This window comes from Loxodonta africana, chromosome 9 (assembly GCF_030014295.1).
Source record: "Loxodonta africana isolate mLoxAfr1 chromosome 9, mLoxAfr1.hap2, whole genome shotgun sequence".
In the NCBI taxonomy this organism is placed as follows: Eukaryota; Metazoa; Chordata; class Mammalia; order Proboscidea; family Elephantidae; genus Loxodonta; species Loxodonta africana.
Genome location: NC_087350.1, coordinates 23,143,535 through 23,162,837, shown reverse-complemented (window position 1 = coordinate 23,162,837; position 19,303 = coordinate 23,143,535). Strand labels below are relative to the sequence as shown.

The window sequence follows — 19,303 nt, the reverse complement described above, 5'->3', positions numbered from 1 at the left end:
CAGGGCTGCAAGATACATAAATCAAATTTTAACAGAACTGAAAAGCGAGATAGATACCTCCACAATTATAGTAGGAGACTTCAACACACCACTTTCGGAGAAGGACAGGACATCCAGTAAGAAGCTCAACAGAGACACGGAAGATCTAATTACAACAATCAACCAACTTGACCTCATTGACTTATACAGAACTCTCCACCCAACTGCTGCAAAATATACTTTTTTTTCTAGCGCACATGGAACATTCTCTAGAATAGACCACATATTAGGTCATAAAACAAACCTTTGCAGAATCATCCTGACAATGTGTAATTTTCTATTGGAGCACATTTTTTTTTTTACCTATAGGAGTGGCATGAAATTGTAAAGCACTTTCCAATGCCTTACTAAAGATTTTGTACTTTTTTCTGTATGTATGAGTCGATGAAATTTTTAACTTAGGAGAGTGAAAGCATGTTGTACTAGGTAAAATGATTGAGGTGGCAGCATAGTGGATTAATGAAGAAGCAACTGGTGGCAGGGACACTAGTTAGGCTAGTGCAGTGGCAGCCAGACTGAAGAGAAGAAACTGATTTGTAGACACTAGGAAGTAGAATCTTTACGACTTACTCTGACTGATTAAATAAAGCTGGTGAGGAGGTGGGACGAAGAGAAGGAGGCTTCTGGCTTAAGCAATCGTGAGGATAGTGGGTCATTTTGCTAAGAAAGGGAATATAGAGGAGAAGCAATCTTGTTATTATTAGGTGCCATTGAGTCCATTCTGACTCATCTCGACCCCATGGGACAGAATAGAGCTGTCCCACAGGGTTTTCTTGGCTGTAATCTTTACAGAAGCAGATTGCTGGGTGTTCCTCCTGTGAAGCTGCTGGGTGATCTCAAACCACCAGCCCTTTGGTTAACAGCCGAGCGCTTAATCATTAACACTACCAGGGGTCCTTGAAGCAGTCTTAGGGGACTTAAGGGAAAGATGAAGATAGTTTTTAGACACATGGCTTTTTTTTTTTTTTTTAATTTTTATGTTGAAATATAAATAAGAAACATTTGCCGTTTCAGCCATTATTGCGTGTTCAGTTGAGTGACATGAATTACGTTCACAATGCCGTGCAGTCACCACCACTGTCCTTTTCCAAATTTCGTGTATGTGGTTTTTTAAATTTATTTTTGTTGTTGAGAATATACACAGCAGAACATACACCAATTTGATAACTTCCACATGTACATTTCAGTGGAATCTGTTACATTCAAGTTCTGCTACCATGCTCACCCCCCTTTTCCAAATTGTTTCTCCCCTATTGACATAAACTCACGGCCCCCTAAGTTCCTCATTTAATCATTTAAGTTGCTGTTGTCAGTTTGATCTCATATAGATAGTTGTTAAAAGAGCATAATGTTCAAGGCAGGCATTCTTTACTAATTAAGGACACATGCCTTTTGAGTTGATACGGGATATCAAGATTGAAATGCCCATTAAATAGTTGGAAATAATAGGTTTAGAACTCAGAAGAAACATTGTTGGCTAAGGTTTTAGTCTGGGCATCATCAGTTAAATTGGAACATTTATGAGATTAAGTATGTTTGTGCATGTCTGTCTGTCTACATTGCACATGCATTTCCAGGCAGCCAGTAGACTGCTAGGAATGAGACACGTTCAGCCACTGGCACCAACCATTCCGTGGGTGCTACGTTCCATCTGTGATTGAACCAGACACATGAGACTCTTACACAGTGTTGACAAAATGAAAGCCATTATTAATAGAAAGCAAATGGTAAACAATAACAACAGACTACCAAAAAGAGAACTGTTTACCCTTCCCCAAATTAGCCATGTCCATCCTATGACACTGGGCAGGCGTGTTGTAGTTCATATCAGATGTTAGCTGCTGCCTCTGACTACCACCATGCAGCCCAGGGGCCTGCACGGCTCCCAAGGCTTCTGCTATGCTGCTGCTCTCTCCCTGGACCCTGCTGCTGGCTCCTGTCACACTACTTGGGCCTGCAGAGCTTTCTTGATGCCATGCTGCCTGGCAGGGGTGGGGGTGGCATGCAGTGCCTGCGTGGGGCACACTCAGGCCTCTGCCCTGCAGGGGCAAGTGTTACAACTCTGGATCTAGTGAGTTCTCAGCACAGGGATTCTGTGTCCTTGGTCCAAAGAACACACACTGCTCCAAACTCTTCTTGATGGTAGTAATGTCCCCCTGAACCTCTGTGCACTTGGCCTTTATATCAACCTACTTCTTCTTGACTTCATGTCATGGCCCTCCCACAAGGACCATGGACTAACCAGTCTGCTCAGCCCACAGATCACTCATTTTCATAGTAAACTGACCAGTCCCTTGGTGGACCATAAGTCATTCAGTTTGCATAGTGACAGCCAATCATTTTATTGGGAAGGCCACATAAAAGCAGTTCAGTGCACCACAAGGTGTTATTCAACTGGGAGAAGGTGAGTATAGAGGAAAAAGGCCAAGAACCTTAAGGGACATGCTTATTTGCATTACCTTCAAGAACCATTGGAGTTGATGGGTGTTACAGATGGTTAAGCACTTGGTTGTTAACTGAAAGGTTGGAGGTTCAAGTCCACCCAGAGGCACCTCGGAAGAAAGGCCTGTCATCTGATTCTGAAAAATCAGTCATTGAAAACCTTATGGATAACTTAACAACAAAAAAAGGCAGCCCAATCATAAAATGGGCAAAGGACTTGAATGGACATTTCTCCAAAGAGGACATTAAGATGGCCACCAAACACATGAACAGATGCCCAGCGTCATTAGCCATCACAGAGATGCGTCAAACCACAATGAGATACCATGTTATTCCACTAGGATGGTTAAGATTAAAAAAACAAAAAAAAAGATATTGACAAATGTTGGTGAGGATGTGGGGAAATTGGAACCTTTTTCCATTGCTGGTGGGAATGCAAGATGGTATAGCCATATGTGGCTGCTCACAAGCTTTTAAGACCCCATACGCTAGAATGTAGAACATTTTCTTTATGAACTATGTTATGCCAGTTGACTGAAATGTCCCTTGAGATCCCTGAAGTCTTCTTAAAGCCAAACAATAGCTTAACTAGTAAAAAAGGTCTGCCTTGAGCCTTATGCTCTTTTAAGAACTGTGTGGGATCAAATTGACAACAGCAACTGGAAGGATTAGATAGGAACCTTAGAGGGCAGGGAATTTATGTTAATGAGGAGGAACAACTCAGAAAAGGAGGGTGAGAATTGTACAACTCGAAGAGTGTAATCAGTGTCACTGAATTATATATGTAGAAACTGTTGAGTTGGTGTGTGTTTTGCTGTGTGTATTCTCAACAATAGCAAAATAAATAAAATTAAATTATAAAAAAGGAGGCCTACGGCGCACAGTTCTGCTCTCACACACAGACCTGCTATGAGTTGGAGTCAACTAGCTGGCAACCAGGTGTGTTTTCGGTTTCGGTTTTCGAAGAACCGTTACAGTGTATGCCTCAGGAGCATTAAATGTAATCTTGCTTTTAATTCTTAATGATGACACCTACTCAGCTTTAATTTTATCTTTCATTGACACGTGAAACTATTATTTAGTCTTAGATTGCAGTCTGTCTGTGGTCCAGCAGAAGAACTTAGAGTCCAAAATTTGTAATCACTTTGCGTTTCAGGGACTTCCTCATTTTAGAGTTCAAGTTGAGCAGCTAATTTGGAGCTTTGCACTAGTGTGAAAAGTGAGGACATTACCAGGGGACAGAGAATTAGGCAACAGGGACTCGCCCTGAGGTCTCTAATATATTATCTCTTTATGAAGTATTGTAGGTTTCTGTAATTACATCTCGGGACAAGTGTGTTCCAGACTCACTGGGGAGTGGGGGCTGCTCTTCTCTGCTGTTTGTGGTTATTATGTAGCTAAGTTAGAACTGATTTTACTGTTCATTTCTAATAATTGAGGGCAAGAAAGCCTACATGTTGGGGTTTCTATTTTACCTTTTGTTATAATGTAATTATTCATGTAGCTTTGCTTCTTTTTGAGTGAATATGTATATAACCCTGTTTTATCTCATTCTTGGCTTTAAGTTCATTTTGAGATAGGAAACCCCCACCACCAACGTGTAGGTGGGAAGTACAATTTTAGGTTATTAAATCTGCCTAGGTCATTTATTAAAAATATGTGTGTATTGATATATCAATAGTAAATTCTAAAATCTTTAGAGGATGTGATGATTTGAATTTGGAGATGCTTTTGAAACTGTCATTTTTTTATTTTTAATAGCATTTGAGGTTTAAAATTCAGAGAAGCATTGAAAATCTTATCCGTTTTTTTATATGTTTCTTTTTAGATCATCCAATTATGATGGGTTTTGAGCCCCTTGTTAACCAGAGGCTACTCCCACCCACCTTCCCTCGATATGCAAAAATAATTAAAAGGGAAGAAATGGTCAACTATTTTGCAAGATTAATAGATAGAATAAAAACTGTCTGTGAGGTTGTCAATTTAACAAATTTACATTGTATCTTGGTAAGTACAAATCTCTACTCTGGAATATAACCTTTGATTTAGTAACAGAATAGTTCATCACTGGCTGCCCTGAGGGTAAATATCTATTTTCTGTAGTAGCTAAAATTTTAAAAGAATTTTGAATTCAACAACTTCCTGTCATTCTTAGTGGAAACTAGATTCTTCATCACATTTTTTTTTTTTACCATGGTAGAGTATATATAACAAAACTTTGGCCATTTCAACCCATGGCATGTTTTTTTAAAAAAATGTTTTACTGTTACAGAGTAGTTCATGTTCTCTTGTTGAAAAATAAACAAAGTAGGGGGGAAAAACAAGTAATCCTTAATTCCATCACCGAGGTTTAAAGTATATTGAATATTTGCTCAAAGCCAGACACTGTGTTATATATATGTATATATATATGTGAATAGCCCTGGTGGCATAGTGGTTAAGCACTTGTCTGCTAACTGAAAGGTCTGCAGTTCGAACCCACCAGCTGCTCTGCAGGAGAAAGAATTAACAACCTGCTTCCGTAAAGATTGCAGCCTTGGAAACCCTGTGTCCTGTAGGGTCACTATGAATCAGAATCAGCTCGATGGCAACAGGTTTATACATACAGTGAAACCTGTGAGAGCCAGAACCTGATGGGACTGCCTTGTGTTTCTGGGTCTCACAAGTTGTCCACCTTTGACAGGGTACAGTCTTAACACTTTTCTGTCACTCTCTATCAGTATAAAATATTTGAACTTTCCTTCTCTGACAGGTTTCTGCCTTACACATGTTCTGGCTTTTGTAGGTTTTGCTCTATGTGTGTGTGTGTGTGCTTATACATAAATTCTGTTTACTCTTCAAAAGAAGTTTATGCGACCTATTTTAGAAATAAACTAAAGCTTAGAGAGGTTAGAGAACTTATCCAGGTGTTAAGAATGAGGATTTAAATCCTGGATTCTGTCTTAAAATCTTTACAGAATGTGTGTGTGTGTATGTGTAAATATTTTTCATAGAAAATAGGATCATACTGTTTGGTAACCTCCTTTGTTTAATCACTAATCTTTATATCATAAACATCTTTCTTTTCATGTCAGGAAACACACATATGTCTACATTATTTTAATGGCTGCACAGTATTCTATTGTAAGCATATACACAGCTTTTTCAGCTTCTTTGTATATATTTACATTTATTTTCTGTGTTTCACATCTTTTTAGGTGAATCTTTCTGTCATGTACTTCCTTCCTCCTTAAAATAATAGAGATACTTTAGTTCGTTTTACAGCTCAGCAGACTGCGGTTCAGAGGGGTCGTAACTATTAGATAACTAGTTAGTGGCACATCTGAAATTAGAGATTTTATTATTCTGTCTGCTGCATCTGCGTTTTTGACCCTTAATTGTTACCTTGGCATATATTTGTGTTCCCACATTAACTGTAAGGCCTTTAAGTATAACCAGTTAAAACCAGTTGCTGTCCAGTCAGTTCCGACTCATGGCGACCACGTGTATGTCAGAGTAGAGCTGCGCTCCATGGGTTTTGAAGGCTGTGTGTTTTCAGAAGCAGATTGCCAGGCCTTTCTTCCAGGGTGCCTCTGGATGGGTTCAAAGCAACCTTTTGGTTGTTCAGCAGTTGTCACCTGGGGACCCCTGTAAATATAATTAATGTCACAAAATTGTACACTTAAACTAAAATGGCAGAGTTTATGTTGTGTATTTTACCATAATTAAATTTAAAAAATAAAATAGATGAGTCTTAAGTATCTTTTAGGAGCATTTAAGGAACATCTTCCCTCTTCCCATTCTCCCCTGTGTCCTCACCACTTTCTTCTATTTCCACTTTCTGTCCTTCCCTCTTCCCCTCTCCCTGTGTTTCTGATTTTAGTGATGTTACATAATAAAGAGACCTGGAAATTCTCAGATCTAGCAGTAGTATTGCCTTTCTTGGATGGAGTCAGAATAGCAGATTAGTTTTGTATTGAATTCTGCCTCTGAGTTATTGATGAGTGCTATGCTGAGAAGGATGCTTAGGCTGCAGTAGAGGACCCAGTGGAAACTAATAAACCATTATAATAGCCTTGTTATTTTTATGGTATACAAATTTAATATTGGTACCCCAAAATACTGTTATTGGTCATTTAAAAAAAAATTAGGTTCTGAAATTATCCATTGTCCCTTTGGTACAATTGGACAGTTTTTGTAGAGATGACCTTTAACTATTTGTCATATTTCAGCTCTGTAAGGATATCATTTCCAGAGGCCTTGTAAAAATCATACTTCAAGTGCGAACATTTCCCTTGTTGTTTTATCTTTCAATGACATTGCCTTTTCTCTCAATGTATCTGTTAGGATTTTTTCTGTGAATTTAGTGAACAGTCACCTTGTGTTCTTTCGAGATCTCTATTACAAGTAAGTTTCATTTAGCATTGAAATATTTCTTTAAATATTATATGTGTACTGATGCTATTTTATTGATTGATGGAACAAAAGGTAGATGTTTTCAAAAGAATTCCATAGTTAGTATTTTTTAATCAAAGCATTGATTCAGAGTATTAAACGTTCATCAAGATCACATCCTGGGTCATAATACAAACCTTAATAGTTATAAAACAATTGAAATCCTGAAAAATATGTTTGTTGTTGATTTCACAGTTAAACTAGTATTCAATAATAGAAATACATCTGGGAAAAATCTCCAAATATTTGCAAATTAAACAACACATTCTAAATAATCTGTTGGCCAAAGAAGAAATCGAGAAATAGTTTGAACTGATGAAAATATGACATAGCGAAATCTGTGAGGCACAACTAAAGAACTGCGTAGAGGGAAATTTATAGCATTAAATGTTTACATTAAAAAAGAAGAAAGGTCTGAAATTAATAATCTCAGCTTTCACTTTAAGAAACCAGGAAAAGAAGAGCAAATTAAACTCAAAGCAAGCAGAAAGAAGGAAATGATTCAGATTTTAACAAAAAATAGGAAACAAAAAAAACCCCATGAGTTTTTAGAGCGAAAATTAACGCAACCAAAAGGTGGTTCTTGGCAAATATCAAGAAAGTTGATAAACCTCTAACTAAACCAAAAAAAAAAAAAGAGAGAGAGAAGATACAAATGACTAATATCAGGAATGAAAGAGGGAATATCACTACAGACCACACAGGCATTAAAAGGATAATATGGAAATATTACAGATATCAGAAGTTCAAAAAATTATATGAAATGGACTGATTCCTTGAAAGACAGAAACTACCAAAACTCACCCAAGAAGAAATAGATAACCTAAACAGTCTGATATCTGTCAAATTCAATCATTAGTTATAAACATTCCAACAGAGAAACTCCAGGCCAGTTCTGCAGTCTGTTCCAGAAAACAGAGGAGGCAGGAGTACTTCTCAGCTCTTAAGAGGCCAGCATTACCTTGATACCAAAATGAAACAGGCATTGCAAGAAAGGAAAACTACAGATTACCATCCCTAGTGAACATAGACCAAAAAATCTTCAGCCAAGTATTAAATTTAGTAATACATAAAAATACATAAAAAAAAAAGATAATGCATCATGACCAAGTGGAGCTTATCCCAAGAATACAGAGCTAGTTTGACATTCAAAAAATTCATAAATGTAATTCAGCACAGTGTAATGTTTAATAGCCTCAGGAAAAATATCTGACAAAATTCAACATCCACTCATGATGAAGACTTGCAGCATACTCGGAATAGAAGAGAACTTCCTTAACCTGATAAAGCATGTACAAAAAACCTACAGCTGACAGCATAATGATAAAAGACTAAGTATTTTCCCTCTAAGATTGGGAAGAAGGCAAGGATGTCTGCTTTTACCACTCTACTATTTCACATTATAGTGGAAATCTTAGCTGGTACAGTAAGGCAAGAAAACAAAGGATTGGAAAGGAAGAAATAAAATTCTCTACTTAGAGATGTCATGATTTTCTATGTAAAGTCCCAAGGTGTCTTGGTCATCTAGTGCTGCCATAACAGAAATACAACAAGTGAATGGCTTTAACAAAGAGAAATTTAGTTCCTCACAGTAAAGTAGGCTAAAGGCTCCAGGGGAAGGCTTTCTTTCTCTGTCAGCTCTGGAAGAAGGTCCTTGTCCTCAATCTTGCCATGGTTGAGGAGCTTCTCAGGCTCAGGGACCCCAAGTCCAATGGACGCACTCTGTTCCTGGTGCTGCTTTCTTGGTGGTATGAAGTCCCCAACTCTCCGCTTGCTTCCCTTTCCTTTTATCTCTTGAGAGAGAAAAGGTGGTGCAGGCCACACCCCAGCGAAATTCCTTTTACATTGGATCAGGGATTTGACCTGGGTAAAGTTGGTGTTATAATCCCACCCTAATCCTTTTAACATAAAATTACAATCACAAAATGGAGGGCAGCCACAGAATACTGGGAACCATGGCCTAACCAAGTTGATACACACATTTTTGGAAGGACATAATTCAATCCATGACACAAGGTACATTCCTAAAACTGTTGGTGAATTTGATGAGGCCACAGGATATGTCGTCACAAAAAAGGAGTTGTGTTTCTGTATACTTGTAATGAACAATACCAAAAAAATCTCACTGCTGTCAAGTTGATTCTGACCCTTAGCTACGCTGTAGGTCAGAGTAGAACTGCTCCATAGAATTAGTGTTGTTAAGCTGATCCTAAAGTTTATATGGAAAGGCAAAGACAGTAGAACAGCCAAAACAGTTTTGGGGAAAAAAAAGAAAAATGTTGCTGAGCTCCTACTACCTAATTGTAAGACAGGTGTGGTACTGGCAAAATGTGGTCACAGGCATCAGTGGAACAGAGGGCAAGGTCAGAATTAGACTAGTATGGTTGGTTAATTGATCAACAACCAGTGTGGTTAATTAACATTGACTAAGGTTTCCACCAGTGTCTGTAAACACTGCATTTGCGATCATGTGACCTGCTTGACATTTTTGGTGGAATCAGCTTCTTCCCATTGGTTAAAATGACTTATTTGAAAATTCAGTCCGTTATTAATAGGATGGAGGAAAGCTTGAATGTGGTAAAATACACTGCCTTTATAAAGATCAGCTCATCTGGAGCGAATTAGAACAAGAGGACATGAGAATTTTATACCGATACTTCACCACATCTCTATTTCCAAAGCACATTGAACCTGAGTTGGCGGGTAGGGATTCTCCAGTAAGGGCAGAAGTGCCAGGAACTCTTCAACACTATGGAAGATTTCTTACTGGACCCTTGAGCCTTAATGATCCAGAAGCAAAATGCAGATTCCCCCAAATTTTTATGAATAAAACAGTTGAAGAGCTCCATTTAATTGTTTATAAGGCCATAAGTGCAGCCATGTGCTTCATGATTGATGCCTCCGTACGGCCTGTGTTGGATTTTTGCCGAAGACTGGATGGTGCTGTTGGGCCTCAGCTCACAGTACTGTCATCTGACATTTGTGACCAATTTAACATCAACAAAAGGATATCTGGGTCTGAAAAAGAGCCCCTGTTTAAATTTATCTACTTCAACCATATGAATTTAGCACAGAAAAGTAAGTTCACATGAGGAAAACACCCAGTGTGTCACTGATCTTATGAAGATTCTAGTTGGCATCAGCAGTGATTTCACCAGAGTGGATGAAGATGAAGAAATCATTGTGAAAGCTATGACTGATTATTGGGTTGTTGGGAAAAAGTCTGATCAGCGGGAGCTATATGTTGTTTTGAATCAAAAAAATTCAAACCTGGTTGAAGTAAATGAAGAGGTAAAGAAACTGTGTGTTGTGGTTCAGTAACATATTCTTCTTGGATTGACTTATAACCAGCTCCCCGGAAATTCCCTTTAAAGAAACAACTCAGCCAACGTTTTGTTTACCATTACCAGTTATTAGTCATATTGGTAACTGGATTAACGACAGTAGTAAAGCAATGCTTCCTTGGAAGAATCCGATTTCTACTCAGTCTCTAAACTGCTGATCCCCGGAGATTTTTAGATTTTAAATAGTTATTTGGAATTATTTCAGGGTATTCTGCACCATCTCTCTCATTCCATTCTTTTGACATTATGTGAATATTTTACTGGAAAATAAGGCTAATAAATTGTTAAAAGTTAAAAAAAATTTTTTTGACTAAGGCACAAAGGCAGACTAACAGAGAAAGGATATCTTTTCAACAAATAGTGAATGAACAATTAGACATGCATATGCAAAAAAATTGACTTGGAATGGATCATTAACCTAAATATAAAATGTGAAACTATTAGAACTGAGAAGGAGGATGGGAGAAAATCTTTGTGATCTTGAAGAAAACAGACATCAAAAGCACAATCCATTTTAAAAGATTGGTAAATTTAAAACTTATTCCATGAAAGACATTGCTAAGAAAATGAAGAGAGACAGTACGCAGTGGGAAAAAAAATATTTGCAAATCATATGTCTGACAAAGGACTTGCATATAGCGCACACAAAGAACTCTGTGCAGTTAACCATAACGGACAACCCAGTGTTCGGAACGGGCAAGAAATTGAGCACTTCAAATATAGATAGCAAATATGCATATGAAAAGATATTCACATCATATGTGTCAGGGAAATGCAAATTAAAACCATGAGATACCCACTTTTCAGAGTATCTTTAAAAACAAAACAAAACCCAAAACTTAACAAAAGAAGTGCTGCATTGCTGATGGGAATGTGAAGTGGCACAACCACTACGAAAAGCAGTTTGTCAGAGTCCCATAAAATTAAACAGACTTGGACGTACAGCCAGCATTTCCCACGCCTACATTTCACCCAGGAGAAGTGGAAATACATGTTCTCACGGAAACTTGTATGCACGTGTTTATGGACATTTGTACATGGTCACCCAAACTGAAAATGACCCAGATGTTCTTCGGGTGGTGCAGGGATCAACAAACGGTGGCACGTACACACAGTGACATACTGCTAATAAAAAGCAATGAACTGTTGATACGCTCAGCAGTGTAGGCGAATGTCTGCTGCACTGTGCTGGGTGAGAGGAGCCAGCCTCAAGGCTGTGTGATTCCATTTTAATGACATCCTGGAAAAGGCAAAACTAGAAAGAAGGAGAGGAGATCAGTGGTTACCAGGGGCCTAGGGGTGTGGAAAGGACTTGACTACAAAGGGATCACGTGAGGGAGTATATTTGGGGTGATGGACTCATTCCGTATCTTGATTATGGTGGTGGTTACATGTGTATGCATTTGTCAGAATTGTAGAACTCTACAACAGTAAAGTGAACTTTATGTAAATTTTCAAAGTTTTAAAATTCTGAATTGGGAATTCAAGGAAGGTATGGTACAGTAAATATTAAAATACATTGCAGCTGTTATGGGAAGAAAATTAAATGGAAATTGTTATTTTAGATGTGCTTTTTTTTTTTTTTCATTTCAGAAATTTTATGTGTGTTGCAAAGCTTTCATTAGAAAGGTTATTGGGTGACTTAGTATTTATGGCCATTTAATATTTCAGTTTATGAAACCCTTTCTCATATATTAGCTCATTTGGCCTTAAACTTGTCACTTTACTGACCAATTCACAATTTAATATTACTACTCTTGACTTGGCAGATTTTTTTTCTGGACATTTTTTATGCCCCTGTGTCACAGTTAGCCTTAAATAGGGATTAATAAGTAGTTCCCATTGTAGAGGCAATGATTAAAGTTTGCATCAACTTTTCGTATTTTAATCACATTTGTATTCAATGCTATTTATAAGAAGTACACTCGTATCACAGTAATGGCAGCTATATGTAAAATAATGTCAAGGTGTGACAGCATTACTAATATATAATATTTGTTTTAAGACCACGTTCTTGGTGGATAACAAGAAGGTCTTTGGAACCCATCTCATGCAAGACATGGTAAAAGATGCGCTTCGGTCTTTTGTCAGTCCTCCGGTGCTTTCTCCCAAGTAAGTATTGTAAGACATTTTATGATGCATGTGTTCCTGCGGAAGCCCAACTCGCCATACTCCTTCTTTGTAGCCAATCATAAAAACAAACCTCCATGTTAAAAAAAAAATTCAGTACTGTTAGAATTTTCCACGTACGGTTCACATTAAAATGAGGCTTTTGTGAGATAGAAATTAGGTAGTGTTCAGTATGAGAAGAAAAACTTAAAAGGAGTTATCAGAACCTCAGAAACTTGTACTGGGCCTTTACTTTGTGCAAAGCACCGTGCTAGGCACTCTGGGAAGCAGTTGTAAAAAATAAGGTCTCTGTTGTCAGTGGTCTGAGTCTAGATACAAATCAAAACTGCAGATAGCTGATACTTAAACTGTTTTGGTGGCGGCAAAGCCCTGAAAATATGCTGCCTATAAGAGGCTGGAACAGATTTAAAGCAGAAAAAATTATCATTTCAGTTGGCATTTTGAGAAATGAGCAGGGCTTTTCTGATGGGGAGGGAAGAAGGCAGTCATTTCTTAGCAAAACCCAGACCCAGCAAAGACGCCAGCGTTACATATTGTCAGAATACTTAGTGGTTCAGCATTCTCAGCAACCATTTGTTGAGTAAATCATGTCACATCCCCTGTAACTCACTCTGGTTGCTTCCTGTCTTGGGTCTGGTTTCCCAGAAGCAAACCCTGAGACAAGGATTTGTGTCAACATAATTTAGGAAGTGATCCCAGGAAGTATCAGTAGGCCTGTGGGCAAGTGGAAGATGAAAGGAAGGAATGCTATGCAAAGGTGTACTCCATGGCTCCATGGGAGTAACTGGCTCAGCCCCACAGGGACACTTCTGAGACAGTGTAGGTCACAGCTCAGAGTTGTCCTAGTCAGGGAGAAGGGAGCTTGAGTATTTAGCCCACATACCTGTCAATTAAGGGCTGCTCCTGTTGGTGGTGTTTTTAGGTGCCATTGAGTCAGCTCTGACTGATAGCGGCCTTATGTATAACAGAACAAAATGTTGCCTGGTCCTGCACCATCCTCACAGTCATTGTTATGTTGAGCCCATTGTTGCAGCCACTGTGTCAGTCTATCTCATTGAGGGTCCCCCTCATTTTCACTGACAAGGGGGCTTGAATATTTAGCCTGCACATTTCTCAGTTAATTAAGGACTGCTTCTGGGAGGGTGTTATTTCCCAGGTATTCTGTGTTTGTTACAGTTCCCATTTCATTTACAGTAAAAGCCAAAGTCCTTATAACGACCTACAAGGCTCAGTATGATCTGATCTAGACCCCTGTTCTGTCTGCTATGTGATCTCACCTTCAACCACACTGGCCTCCTTGGTATTCCTGGAACATACAGGCACTTTCTCACCCTAGGGCCTTTACATAGGCTGGGGGATGGGGACACTTTCCTCAGAAATCCCCAGGGCTAACTCCCTCACCTCCTTCAAGTCTGTTCAGTGTCACCTCAATGAGGACTACCTTGGCCACTCTAACAATTGCTGCCACCCCCTGCCCCCAGCCCAGCACTCCAGTTCTTACGTAACAGTTATCTTCTCACATGCTGAATAATTTACTTCTTCATTATTTTTATTTTCTGTCTCTCCTTTCCCCTTGTCTCCTATTAGAGTATAAATGCCACCGAGTCAGGGCAGGTAATTTTGGCAGTTTGTTCACTGATATATCTCAGGTGACAGAGTGGCGTCCGGCACGTAGTAAGCACTCAGTAAAAACTTGACTGAAAGAACAAACAAATGGGAGTTGGGTGGTAAGAGAGTTTGGGAGAAGACTTGAGAAAGTCTTGAGTGCTTTGGTAAGGTTTGAACTTCATTTCATAGGCTGCGAGCAACTACTAAAAGTTTTTAGCAGGGAGTTGGCATAGTTGGGTTTGTATTTTTAATAGAAAGCAAACTAGGGTGAGGAGGAGTAATGATGGGAACAGAGAGCTTAGATAGGCTGTTCTGTGCAGTACAGGTGAGAGAAGATGAAGGGGCTTAACCTGTGGAGGTGTAAGGAAGACAGGTTTGAGAAACATTTCTGAGGTAAAATTAATAGGAAGTGACAACTGATTAAATAGGGGAACGAAAGGGAAAAGAAGACAGCTAAATTTTTGTTTTTTTAAATACTCTGTGTCATGCCTGGAAACCCTGGTGGCGTAGTGGTTAAGTGCTACGGCTGCTAACCAAAGGGTCAGCAGTTCAAATCCACCAGGCGCTCCTTGGAAACCCTATGGGGCAGTTCTACTCTGTCCTATAGGGTTGCTATGAGTCGGAATCGACTCGACTGCAGTGGGTTTGGTTTTGGTTTTATGGCATGCTTCAAAATTCAAACAATGCAGAAAAGTATATGAAAGATAGTAAAACCACCTGAAATCCTCTCTCTGAGATAACTACATTTTGGTGACCATCACTTTAGATATCTTTGTGTATAAAGATACACATATATGCTGCTGCTGTTAGGTGCCATTGAGTCAATTTTGATGCACAGCGACCCCATGTGACAGAATAGAACTGCCCCATAGGGCTTTCTAGGCTGTGATCTTTACAGGAGCAGATCTCTAGGCCTTTCTCTCTCGAAGCCACTGGGTGAATTCAAACCTCCAGCCTTTTGGCTAGCAGCCAAGCACTTAACCATTGTGACACCAGGGCTCCTTCACACATGCATAAGTTTATCCAAATGGGATCACATTAAATAGGCAGTTTTTATCATGAATTTTAAATTATTTTTTGTGTGTATGTGAGTTTAAAACTAATTAAAAATTTATTTTTTTTAATTCTTTATCTGTTTTCATTCAGTCATACATCAGTAAATACAACTAGTTCTTTTAAATGGCTGCCAAATACTTCATTTTGTAACTGTATACTAAGGAGTGGAATTACTGGGTGGACGTTCCCTGAATCCTGACCAGCAGTAGGTGTTATCATTCTTTTAATTTTTTCCGATATGTGGAGTGAGAAGTGAGATCTCATTGTTATTTTAATTTGAGCACTTAATACAATCTTTATTGACATTTAGAATTTTTTTTTATGAATTCTGAAATCTTTTGCCCATTGGCATTTATTAAGTGGTTTTTTTTTTTCTCGAAAATTTTAAAGAGCTCCTTGGATATTAATGAAAGGTTAACCCTTTATGTGTGATAGCCATCGAAGGTATTTTTTTCCCTTAGGCTTTCCTTTGCCACATCAAAATTTTTGCCTTTTATGTAACAACTTTTGTCTAATTTTTTTGTCCTTTATGATTTCTGAGATTCTTGTTTGAATTAAATCGTTCTCCTTAAACCATAGGTTATATTTTTTAGCCACTTAAATCTTCTAAAGATTAAAAATTACTGATTTTATTTTGTATATTCTTTAATCCTTTAGAAATCGTTTCCTATAAATGGTGTAATGATATGCAACTTTATTTCATTCTAAGATGGATAGCCAATTGGATGATCATCATTAGTAATAAAAAACCTTTTTTTTTTTTGCTGCATTAAAATGCCTTCTTTTTTATTTTAAAATTCCATATGTATTAGGATTTGTTTCTGTTGCGATGACAAAATAATTTTAATTATTATTGTGACTAGATGTCTTAAGTTTTAATATCTGTCTTCCTGTACCTTTCTTTTTCAGAATTTTTTTTGTCACTTCTGTGGTATTCATTCTTCCGTATAAACTTTAAGATAATTTTATGCAGTTCTAAAAAGTGTTGGAATTCTAATCAGAATTAAATTACATACTAACTTTTGAATTGTTAACATTTTCATGTATATTAAATTGTCTAACCAAAGGACATTGTATTATTTTATGTCCTTCAATTATTTTCTTTGTGTGGGTCCTGTATATGCTTGTTATAAATATATCCCTGGTTGGTTTGTAGGGATTTTTGTTTTTGTTTCCTGTTGTTTTGTCTTGTGTTTTGTTGTTGCTGCTCTTACTGTTATGATGAATAGAATATCTTTTCCCAAAAAGAGATAGTTTTATCTTTTATTTTCCACTGGTTACACTAATTATTTTGTTTCATATCATTGCTTTGATAGCATCAAATAGTAACATTCAGTGATCATGGTACTGTTATATTGAATTAAACATTTTTTCATGACCAAGTACATGATGGATTTTCATGTCTGCTGTGCATTTAAGAAAAACAGATTCTTGCCTCTCATTATGTAAAGTTTGATATTCATCTATCTAATTGAGTTTGTTAACTGGTTATTCAATATCTCTCTTATTAGATTCGCCTAGTCCTGAACAATGTATAATTTTGTGTGTGCACACACGCATTCACGCCTGTTTTCTCTCTCATTCTCTCTAACGTACACACACACAGAGTAATAATTTACTCTTCCTATATTCTTCTTGTATTGCTAATAGTTTTTACTTTATACATTTAGCTGCTGCTTAAAAAAAAAAAAATTTTTTTTTTCTTTTTTTGGTGCATACTGACCTCATCATTTGTGCCTTTTATATTATACAGCGTCCCTCTTTGCTGTGTTTAATGCTTTCAACCTTAAAACAAAAACCAAGCCCGTTGCCGTCAAGTCGATTCAGACTCATAGCGACCCTCTAGGACAGAATAGAACTGCCCCATAGGGTTTCCAAGGAGTGCCTAGTGGGTTCCAACTGCCTACCTTGACCACTACGCCACCAGGGTTTCCTTCAACCTTAAGTACCACCTTTATGTCGTGTTAATATTCTCATTCATGCATTTTCTCTTTTTTTTTTTAATTTGACTTCCCTTTTATTTTTTATTTTTTTAAGCCCATCTTTTATCACTCTGCTTTAAGGTTTTTTTTTTTTTTTTTAACATGGTGTTTAACTGGGTTTTATTTTTAATGTTTGACAGTCTAAATCTTTTGAAGTGGAATTCAGCCTGTTTGCATTTGGTATAACAATTGTAATATATTATTTCAGTTTAATTTTTACTCAGTTTGTTTACTGGTTATTTTCTTTATTCTTTAACCCCCCCCTTTCTTATTTTTCCTGGTTTGATCCAATTTTTATTCATTTTCTTTTTCCTCAATTTGGAAGTTCTTTTACATCTTTCCTTTCTGTAAGTGGTTATGCTCTCATCCCAGAGATTTACAACCAAACACACATTTTTCTGCAACTCTACCACCCTATGAAAACAAGATACCATCTGTTTCTCACCACCAAGGGGCTCCATTTCACCACTGTTCTCCCTGCTCCATCCAGGAAGATGAGACTGTAGAACACTCTTACTTCCTCCTCCTTACAGCAGCCCTTATTTCCACCCCCACCCCACCCGCCAGCTTCTTGGGACTTAGTACTTAGTTTCAGTTTATTATTGGGTTTTTGTTTCCTTTCTCTTCAAGCTTTTAAAGTTATTTTAAGTTTTTTAATGATGAAATACATCAAATATACAGAAACATATAACCTATGACAGACACCTGTACCACCATCCATTTTAAGCAACATTTTTGTTTTATTTTTGTCAATTTCCTCATTTAATAAATTATTATTGAGTGCCTGCTGTTATTGCCAGGTTTCTTTCTGAGCTCTAGGGAAAAGGAGGCCAAAACACCTGCTTACGAGAAGCTTATACTTTAGTGGGAGAAACTAGACAATAGATAATGTCAGGTAATAAGTGGTATGAGGTAAGGAACCCTGCAATAGGCTCTACCTTTTGAGGATAGTCGGTACCAGAGGGATGTGCAGGTGATGGTTTATAGCCAGTGGTTGGAAATGTGGACACATCTTGAAAAAGTTAGCATTCTTATAGTGTTTCCTTTGTCATTACTGCTGAACATAACCCATGAGGATATCAGTTATAAGAAAATTCATGACATACAGCCTCATGAAAAAGTGGCTCTTTGGGCGTTTATTTTTGTCCATAGCTTGATCTTATTGGGCCCAATTTTAGTTGTCCAAATATAGAACTGAAGGAATTGGAAATATCACACATTTATTGTGTGAACAACACAACAAGAGTAGGATATTAATACAATGCTAGCAGTCTTAGTGATGGTTTTGGTTCCATTTTCTCTTTAGTCCATTCCCTTATTTCTACTTTCCCCACCTATTGGTAGCACCTGCAGTAATCACTGCCACTTTTGTCCAGGCCAAATAGTTTGATTTTAATGAGGTGACTATTATCTTACAGGTGCTGCCTATATAATAATCACCAGGCTAAGGACTGTATTGACTCCTTTGTTACTCACTGTGTTCGGGTAAGAGCTACAATTTAGATCACTGTGTTGGGCGCTTTAAAAATTGTGGGGTTTAATTTCTTTGGTATCATTAATTTGTGCTATTTTTCATCTAATATCTCGTATCCATTTTCACTGAATAAATAAAAAATTTCAGCCTTCTCTTACTGTGTACACTCAGTGGATGGCTTCATAACATGTAGTCTTCCTGGTAGGTTGTTAGAGAGGCAGCTTTTGATGACCGCTCACTGTAGCCCTAAAGGACCACAGCAACAGGATAAGTTATGACCCCAACTTGAAGAACAGCCATTGTTTCTTCAAGGTTTTTTATAAATGGACACGAAAACTTTTTTTTTTTGTCCTTTTCAACAAGCAGTATTTGATGTAATGTCCCTATCCACTTACCTTTGTGCTGCCTTAATGACAGGATTGTAATAAAATGAAAATCATTAATTTAGATGAGATCACAAACTTTTTTCAAATCTTAAGTAATTAGGAAAAAATGCAAACCTTGTAGTGGATTAAGTAAATTATAAATAATTTTTATTTAATTATTAGTTCCTGGAGAACTCAACCAGGCAGCTCTTTGGGGCCTGACGCCAGTTACTAGATATCTATATAGGAAGGCAACATGGTGTGGTGAAAGGAGAATCAATAGAAGACCAGATTTCATTTTTATCACAGATATTTTATTGTTATGAAGCAGATCAATCACTTTACTTTTCTGTAAACTTCTCAGTCTTTAAAAAGTAAAATGCAGTACCTCCTCTCTGTGTCTTATTGGGTAATTATTGAGCAAATGAG

General features: G+C 37.6%; 1 protein-coding gene and 1 pseudogene across 4 annotated transcripts in view; both read left to right on the top strand.

Moving 5' to 3' along the window:
• The window catches only part of NAA35 (N-alpha-acetyltransferase 35, NatC auxiliary subunit), a 97,430-nt gene that overhangs the window by 67,498 nt on the left and 10,629 nt on the right, over nt 1–19,303 (top strand). For all 4 annotated transcript variants that reach the window (XM_064291164.1, XM_064291161.1, XM_064291163.1 and 1 more), the window contains 4 exons: nt 4,310–4,488; nt 6,808–6,867; nt 12,265–12,371; nt 18,454–18,520. In XM_064291164.1, the coding sequence (XP_064147234.1) occupies nt 4,310–4,488; nt 6,808–6,867; nt 12,265–12,371; nt 18,454–18,520 (413 nt within the window). The remainder of the gene's footprint in view (nt 1–4,309; nt 4,489–6,807; nt 6,868–12,264; nt 12,372–18,453; nt 18,521–19,303) is intronic.
• LOC104845650 (vacuolar fusion protein CCZ1 homolog B-like) lies at nt 8,285–12,258 on the top strand (annotated as a pseudogene).